This window comes from Octodon degus, unplaced genomic scaffold (assembly GCF_000260255.1).
Source record: "Octodon degus isolate 3935 unplaced genomic scaffold, OctDeg1.0 scaffold00021, whole genome shotgun sequence".
NCBI lineage: Eukaryota > Metazoa > Chordata > Mammalia > Rodentia > Octodontidae > Octodon > Octodon degus.
Genome location: NW_004524597.1, coordinates 8,672,383 through 8,681,071, shown reverse-complemented (window position 1 = coordinate 8,681,071; position 8,689 = coordinate 8,672,383). Strand labels below are relative to the sequence as shown.

The window sequence follows — 8,689 nt, the reverse complement described above, 5'->3', positions numbered from 1 at the left end:
AGATGTATTTTGGTGAGCTTAAGGGGTCTGGAGTGAAGCTCAGTGGTACAGTGCCTGCCTAGTATGTGTGAACCAACTTCATCTCCAGCACCCAAAAGAAAAGGGGTGGGGAAAGGGCTGTGGAGATAGCTCAGTGGCCTAAGCGCCTGCCTAGGCAAGCACAAACTCCCGGTTTCGATCCCTGGTACCACGTGTTAGGCAGGCACTGAGCCCAGCAGCAGAGGCTGGGTGGAATGGCACATTCCTGTAATTCCATTGCTGGGGAGGCTGAAACAGAAGGATCACTACAAGTCCGAGCTGCGTGGTGAGACCCTGTACCAAATACATTAAAAAAAAAAATTGTAAGGGGGGAAAAAAGGAAAGAAAATCACTTTCAGAAGGCAGTTTTACTTTGGATATTTGAACTGCTTTCCGGAGGCCAGGCAAGAGGCTTGAGGTGGAGTGGGAGGGAGGTACTAGAGGGCGGAGGGGCTAAGGGAGGCAGGTGTGAGGAGGGTATCTTGGAAAGAACACCTGGGGCTGGGGGTCTGGCCACGGCAGCCATTAGTACAGTGTCTCGCGCGCGTGGGTCCGCAGATGGCGAAGCAGGTGTGAGTTGCGGCTGAAGCCTCGGCCACACTGTGCACAGGAGTAGGGCCTGGCCCCCGTGTGCACCAGGAGGTGGCGGAGCAGGTTGCAGCTTCGGCTGAAGGTCTTGCCACACTCATGACACTCCTGGGGGGCCTCCCCTTCCTGTGCCCGTCCTACATGGGTGACCAGGTGGCGCTGCAGGTGGGCGTTTCGCCGGAAGCTGCGGCCGCAGGTCGGGCAGCTGTATGGCCGCTCTCCTGTGTGACTGCGGAGATGGCGGGCCAGGTTGGAGCTGTTGCGGAAGCGATGGCCGCACGTGTCGCAGGCATGGGGCTTCTCCCCGGTGTGGATGCGCTGGTGGCGCGCCAGGTGCGCGCTCTGGCTGAAGCATTCTCCGCACTCTCCGCAGCGGCACGGCTTCTCCCCAGTGTGGCTGCGCAGGTGGCGGGCCAGGTCCTGGGTCTGGGTGAAGCTCTTACCGCACTGGGCACAGTGGTGGGGCCGCGGGCCGCCGTGGGTCAGCAGGTGGCGGGCGAGGCCGGCGCGCCGCTGGAAGCGCTTCCCGCACTGCGGGCAGGAGTGTGGCTTCTCACCCGTGTGAACACGCTGGTGGCTGGTTAGCTGTGCACTCTGGGTGAAGCGGCGGCCGCAGGCCTGGCACGAGAAGGGCCGCTCACCTGTGTGCACGCGCTGGTGCGTCACCAGGTGCTCGCTGCGCCGGAATGCCTTTCCGCAGTCGCTGCACGTGTGGGGCCTGCGCTCGGGACCAGGGTTAAGGCCACACGCACCCTCTGCGCCCCCGTGATCCTTGTCCCTGGCGTGGTTGCGCAGGTGACGTTTCAGGCTGGAGCGGCGCTGGAAGGTCTGCCCGCAATGGGTACACAGGACGACAGCCACCTCTGCCGTTTTGGCTTCGGCCACTTTGTCCTCGGTCTCCGGGGTGGCCGTGGGCTTCGGGTCCTGGGCGTGCGACAGAAGGTGATGCACGAGGCTGGAGCGGCGCTGGAAGCCGCGGCCACACTCTGCGCACAGGAAGGCAGGCTCCGAGGAGTGCGTGAGCAGGTGCTTGGCCAGGTGGGAGCTCTGGCGGAAGCGGTGGCTGCAGAGGTGGCAGGCGTGAGGGCGCTCATCCGTGTGTGTGCGCATGTGCAGTTTGAGGATGGAGCTCCGACCGAAGCTCTTCCCGCAGCACAGGCACAGGAAGGAACGCGAGCCCGGGTGCGAGTGCATCCGGTGCTTTCTCAGGCGGGAGAGTTGCGGGAAGTTCACCCCGCACTCCGTGCAGATAAAGTGTGTTTTGGCCTCTGAGCTGGAGGTGCTCTCCAAAACTTCACTGCTGTCGAGAGGGGTTCCTCCTTCACCAGCGCTCTTTGCCATGTGCCCCACTGTCTGAACGAAAGGCTCTCCTGCTAACTCAGGGATGTCTGCCTGGGACTCTGCTGAGATGGTAGTCGGCCATGCAGCCTCTTTGGGCTCTTCTAGTTTAAATTCTTCCTTGTCTGGAGTTCTGCTTTCAAATCCTGAGAAAGAAATACAAAAGTGTCAGACCTGTTCTGAGAGGGTCTGGGAATCTCCAGAACAGGATGGGGCAAGGAGTGTAAGAAACCTTAGGTTGGGCTGGGGATATAGCTCAGGAGCATAAGCACTTGCCTAGCAAGCACAAGATCTCAAGTTTGATCCATGGTAACACACACACACACACACACACACACACACACACACACACAAATAAAAGAAATACCTTAGGTCTTCCACAGATTGTCAGTAGCCAGGGACGGGGAGGGTTGTGTCAAATGAAAAGGTCTTTTCTTTATCACGTAAATTCTTTTTTCAGTCTCATTAAGATGGATAAAAATTATTAAAAAAAAAAAAAAATTTCCCCAGGGCTGGAGATAGCTTGGCAGTCTAAGCACCTACTTGGCAAGCACAAGGACCGGGGTTCCATCCCTGGTACCACATGGCGTGCCAGTCCCGGAACCTCAGCAGTATGCCATGCTGGTCACCAAAACTGGGCATGGTGGCACAAGCCTGTAATCCCAGCACTAGGGAGGCTGAGACAGGAAGATTACTACAAGTCTGAGCTGTGTAGTGAGACCCTGTGCTAAATAAATAAATAAATAAATATTTAAAAAACAATTTTGGGGGGCTGGTGAGACAGCTCAGTGGTCTAAAGCACAGGGGACTTTGGTTTGACCCCCAGCACCACACTCAGGGTTGGCTGAACCAGAAAAAAAGAATTCAGTAAAATAAGCATAACAAAATTTATCATAATACCAATTTTTTTAAAATTTTATTTATTTATTTAGTGTGGCCAGCTCAGCCCACCAGAGGGTGGGGCTGGCTGGCATGTGGTGCTGGGGGATTGAACCGCAGTCCCTGTGCTTTGCTAAGCTTGTTCTAAGTAGGTGCTTTAGACCACTGAGCCATCTCACCAGCCCCTCATAATACCAATTTAAAACATACATTTTAGGCCTATTTATCAAATTCAAAATGTTGTGCCGACATCACAACTTTGATCTCCAAATGGAAACCTAATATCCACAGGAAATCATTCCCTTGATCACTATTTTTTTTTCCTTTCTGTGTTTTAGGGAACAGTCTACAGGGTGTTCAGGGTCACACTACTATATCAGGCTTGTAGCGATCCACCTTCTGAGTAACTGGATAGCACTGAGTAGCACGTACCACCATGCCCAGCTTTTGACTATTTTTCCCTCTCCCAGCAACATTGGGGATTACAATTAGGACCATCACAGTGAACTACATCCCTAGTCTTTTTTATGAAGCAAGATTTCATTAAGTTATCCAGACTAGACTCAAATTTGTAATCCTTCTGCCTCAGCCTCCTAGAGTGCTAGAATTGCAGACATGTGCCACTACACCTGACTTTTTGATCATCTGTTTTATATTATTATTATTATTATTATTATTATTATTATTATTATTATTTTAGGGAAGGGTCTACAGGGCGTTCAGGGTCTCACTACTAGGTCATACTTGTAGTGATCTACCTGTTTACAGCCTTCCAAGAGCTGGGATTACAGGCGCATGCCACTACGCCCAGTCTCTGATCATGTTTAAAAAGCTCAAAATTAACAGGTTGATGTGTAGACCAGACACAAGGAGCTATCTAAAAGAAAGATAGACACTGGATACAGAGGTATATGTCTGTAATCCCAACACTCTAGGAGGCTGAAGGAGGAGGACTGAAAGTTCAGGTGCAGCCTGGGCAGCTTAGTGACTTAGTGAGATCCTGTCTTGAAATAAAAATAAAAAAGAGCCAGGTACAGGGCCGGGGAGATAGTTCAGTAGCTTAAGTTCCTGTTTGGCAAGTGCAAGGTTCTGAGTTTGCTCCCCAGTACAAAAACCAAAAAGACAAAAAACCAGGCACAGTGACACATAACTGTAATCTCAGCACCCAGGAGGCTGAGGCAGGAGGATTGTTGTCCGTTTGAGGCCAGCCAGGGCTACATAGAAAGTTCAAGGCCAGACTGAACTACATAACAAGACCTTATCTCAACCAGCACCCCCAAAATATTTTTTTAATTAAAAATAATTCAATGGGCTGGATGCTGAGAAGGGCAGTACACAGCTCTAATCCCAGCATCCCAGATTTAGGGAGGCTAAAACAGGAGCATCCCCATAAGTACAAGCCCAGCCTGGGCTACATACTACATAGGGAGACTCTATTCTCCAAAAGTACAAAGGAAGAAAGGAAGAAAGAAAGAAAGAAAGAAAGAAAGAAAGAAAGAAAGAAAGAAAGAAAGAAAGAAAGAAAGAAAGGAAAGCAAAGAAAAAGTAAACCCATCAACAAGGCCCATAAATGATGAAGGGTCTGGATTTGTGAAGGCAGAGTCCTTTGGTGGCCAAAATGATGGTGGAAAGGGTCTGCTTACCCAAAGGGTGCACAGGCCAGGTCTTCTTAACTGGGACATCCTCAAAGGTCAGGCACTCCTGTAAAGACAGGGCCCCTGGGTGAATAAATGAGGCTTGAGGTACTGGAGCCTGGACTAATTAAAGACAAAGCAACTGGCACAGTGGGACATGCCTGTAATCTCAGCACTTGAAAGGCTGAAGCAGTAGGATCACAATTTCAGGTCTAACCTGGGCAATTTAGTGAGAACCTGTCTTAAAAGGGCAGGGGATGTAGGTCTACAAAAGTCCTGGTACCATACCCAGTACCATAAGTAGCATAAGGAGGAAAGTAAGGGGAAGCAGAACTGGGCTTGAGAAGGACCTGACAGGGTAAGCAAGGGACACATCCAGCTTACCAGCACAGCAGCCAGCTCTTGATCACGGGAATATTCCTCAGGCCACACTGAGGGGTCCTGGGGGGCTAACAGCATTGGGGGAAGAAGAAAGTGCTGTTAAAAAATAGCCCTGCCCACCAAGTGGCTCCCAGGAGGTGTCCTCCATCACGCATGCATGTGAGGCTAGCCCAGCTCTCTCCCACCCTGGCCCCTTCTGCCCTCATCCAGCATCTACACATGCAGTCCCCCTGTCTGGGCACCAGCTCCTCACTGCTTTCTTGTAGGGCCTGGAGTGTCCCCTGGGGTCCTGGGCTCAGGGGCTGCCAGGAACTGGGGGCAGGTGTCCACTCTGTGGACTCAGCAGGTGTGGCAGGCCATGGCTGGGATGGGGACACTTCTTCATTTGATGGCAGCAGGGCTGGGGGCTCTTCCTTCTTGGGACTGTAGCTGGGGACCTGGGAAGGAACCCCCTGTTCCTCGAAGATGATGTCTGTACGGGGACAATTCTTGCTGGCACTGAAACTAAAATCCTGTTGAAAACACATCCACATTAGGAGGTGACAGCCCCCAACAAGAATGGGACTGAGGAGAGGGGAAATTCACACAGCCAGGAGGGTAAGGAGATAGTGGGTGGAGGAAAGTCAGGTTTTCAGAGATTTCTTCTTGGGGTGATCAGTCCCTCTCCAAGCCCCTCTCACCAGTGGCCCAGAATGGCTGGTGTCCCGAGGCACACCCTCCAGCAGTAGCACCACCTCCTCTCCATCCCGCAGCGGCTGCCCCTGCAGGCGGCCCAGCAGATGCTGGGGCAACACACTCAAGAACTGCTCCAGCACCAGTAGCTCCAGGATCTGTTCTTTGGTGTGCAGAGCCGGCTGTAGCCAGTGGCCACAGAGCTCCCGCAGCCGGCTCAGGGATGCCCGTGGCCCCATGTCCTCCTTATACTGGAAGCATCTGAACAGCTGGTGGGCCACCTCAGGCCGTGGCCTGGCCTCTGTCTGCCTGGCACCTGCCAGGCCAACAGCCTCCTCCTCCTCCAGCTTGACAGCTCCGAGTTGCTCTTGCCCCAGGGCAGCTGGCACTGGGTCTGCCAGCATCCTTCACAGCAGTGTACACCTCCCACAGCTGGGCCTACTCAGCTTCCTCTTGTTGGCTCCTCTCACACCTGTGGAGCTAAAGGCCATGGGTTAAGAGCTGCTGCAGGGCAGCTGACCAGACATGATTCATCAAGATTCTTATCAGATAGCTCATACCTATAATCCTAGCAATCTGAGAAACTGAGTAAGAGGAGTACAAATTCAAGCCCAGGGCTGGGGAGGTAGCTCAGCAGCATAAGTGCCTGCCTGGCAAGTACAAGGTCCTGGGTTCGATACCCAGTACCAAAAAAAAAGCAATTCAAATCCAGCCCAGGCCACTTAGTAAGAGCTTGCCTCAAAATAAAGCATTGGTAATGTAGCTCAGTGCAGGGACCTTGGGTTCAAACCCCAGTACAACTACCCTTGTACCCCAAAACCTTCCCTAGAGGAATCTTTCTGCCCATGGTCACAAGTGATGGCTCATGAGGGTAGTGTAGTTCAGGTCTCAGCAGCAATGGCAGCAAAATCAGACAGTTCCCTGTGGTCACCCCATCCAACAGCACTTTTTTTTTTGCCATAATTTTATTGATAAACAAATAGCAATGAGACAGTTGCAAATCAAATCGGTAGGACAGTTTCAATAATTAACACAGTGAATACATTCTTCTTAGTGGTTAATTGCTGTATCAACAGCACTTTTAAGACTTTCCATCTCTTTCCCCAGTGATTAAAATGAACCTCTTCCAGAGAGCAACAGCCTGTCTCCCCCTTTTCCTGTGCACACAGCACTACAGGAAACAGGTTCTCCAATCCCATCCCATCCATAGGGCATTGCAGAAAATAAGGAACAAGTCAAAGCACTGCTTGAATAAGCAATTCAACAGATGTGTCCTGAAAAACTAGCAAACAAAATTGGGTTCTTTGGTCCGCCATAGAAATAAGTGCCTCTAGGGGGCACTGTTGCACGGAAGGCTAAAGAGCAGGTCCTACCCTGCTGTAACCCTTTTTTCTTGGTGGGTGGGGGCACCGGGGATTGAACTCAGTCCCTTGTGCTTGCCAGGCAAGTGCTTATTCTACTAAGCTATCTCCCCAGCCCCCTGTAACCCTTGATTAGATCCAGATGTATGGTTTTGTTTTGTTTTTTTTTCAGGCAGGATCTCACTATATATTCCGGCTGGCCTCGAACTCAGCAACTGATAGTTTTGCCTCAGCCTCCCAAATGTTAGGATTACAGACGTGCACCCCCAGGCTCTGCTACGGATGTGTGTACTTTTTTAAAGACTCAAAGACAGTTTAAGGTTGGTTGGGGAAATATGAACAGGAATGGGATAGATTGACTGTAAATTTGTAGGATTTGTAGTCTTATGGATGTACTCAGTGTTTCAATTGGAAGATGCTGTAACTAAATGAGGTGACACACACTGACTGTAATCCCCACATGCTGGGGGGCTGAGGCAACAGGATGGCAAGTTTGAGACCTGCAAGGGCAACTTGACAAGACTGTCTCAATATAAAAAAAGAACTGGAGATAAAGAGTTCAGTGGGAAGTTCCTGGCTTCATTTGATCTTCAGTTAAAAAAAAAAAAAAAGTACAGGGCTCAGTTGTGTTTATGGGTTGATGAGACCCACATAGAAAGTCTATTAACCTGCTCTTTCAGCTTCTCTCTCTCTCTCTCTCTTTTTTTTTTTTTGGTGGAACTGGGGATTGAACTCAGGCCCTTGCGCTTGCCAGGGAAATACTTATTCCACTGAGCCATCTCCCCAGCCCCCTCAGCTTCTCTTGATGTTTGAGCACTTTCAGATTAAAAGGTTGGGGCCCTATGCAGGCTTTATTTACTCCAAAAGGGGAGAAGTTTAGGCTCGTACTATGTCCTTGACGGGACATCTGGGCCCACCCTTCATGGCTCCGGAGGTGTCTCTCAAAGGGTAAGGTCAAGCCCACTCGGCTGCGCAGGGCAAGGTGAGCTCAGTGGCTCTCCTATGGCCTGCTTTCCACAGTCCCAGCTCAGAAGCTTAGGCCAGCTGTAAGATGGGTGTTATCAGGAGGAGAACTGGAGATGTTGAGGACACTGATCTGGGCTGAGTGGATGGTATTTCAAGTAGGAGAAAGACTGGCTAGCAACGCATGGCGATGGTCAAGTCTGAAGGTGGGAGGGCCCCTAGTGGGTGTACCTTGGAAGCCAGCGCAATCCCCCCAGTCCTGGATGCTCCTTCCTTCCTTCACCCATTACCCCCCTCTATGTACTCATCCTAACCTGGAGTCGGGCTAGCAACAGAAAGTGTCTCTAATGGGCCACATGGGGGCAGTGGTTCCATAGAACCTCCATCTCTCCATAAGTCTGTGAGACAATTTCCTTTTTTTGGGTGGCCTAGAGCTGTCAAGGATTGCCCCAAATTCAGTGCCATGCAGAGGATGTGATTTGGTCCCTCAGCACCATCCAGGAGGATCAAGCTTCTCAGAACAGGCTGTTGTCACCTCTCCCAGCTGTTCCCCTCCTCCCTTACCCTATGGTATCTACCACCACCAGCATCATTCTCTACCCGCTAACAGCACAGACCGGAGCCCCAGTCATAGCAGCACTTGGTAGGGGTACATCAGTGCCAGTCAACAACTAGTTATTGTTTTCTTTTTTGCAGAACCAGGGGTTGAACTCAAGCCCCTGCACTTGCCTAGAAAGTGCTTATTCCACTGAGCCATCTTCCCGGCCCCCTAGTCATTGTTTTCATCAGCAGTGTATATAACACCAGTAATAGCGATGATCTGAGGACATAAGGCTCTGAAGTACAGATATGTAC

At 51.2% G+C, this 8,689-nt stretch overlaps 1 protein-coding gene across 4 annotated transcripts; it reads right to left on the bottom strand.

The window, feature by feature from the left end:
* Positions 1–543: 543 nt before the first annotated feature.
* On the bottom strand, positions 544–5,914 carry Zscan10 (zinc finger and SCAN domain containing 10). Of its 4 annotated transcripts, none has more exons than XM_012513999.1 (6): positions 5,519–5,914; positions 5,092–5,350; positions 4,842–4,906; positions 4,467–4,524; positions 1,873–2,090; positions 544–1,806 (listed from the first exon to the last, which is right to left on the bottom strand). In XM_012513999.1, exons 1-6 carry the CDS (start codon positions 5,912–5,914, stop codon positions 544–546), a joined length of 2,259 nt encoding a protein of 752 aa, XP_012369453.1. The 4 variants fall into 4 exon arrangements, with proteins under 4 accessions (XP_012369453.1, XP_012369454.1, XP_004627891.1 ...); XM_012514000.1 differs by having other exon boundaries at positions 5,654–5,914; XM_004627834.1 differs by having other exon boundaries at positions 544–2,090.
* Between the last annotated feature and the right edge of the window lie 2,775 nt (positions 5,915–8,689).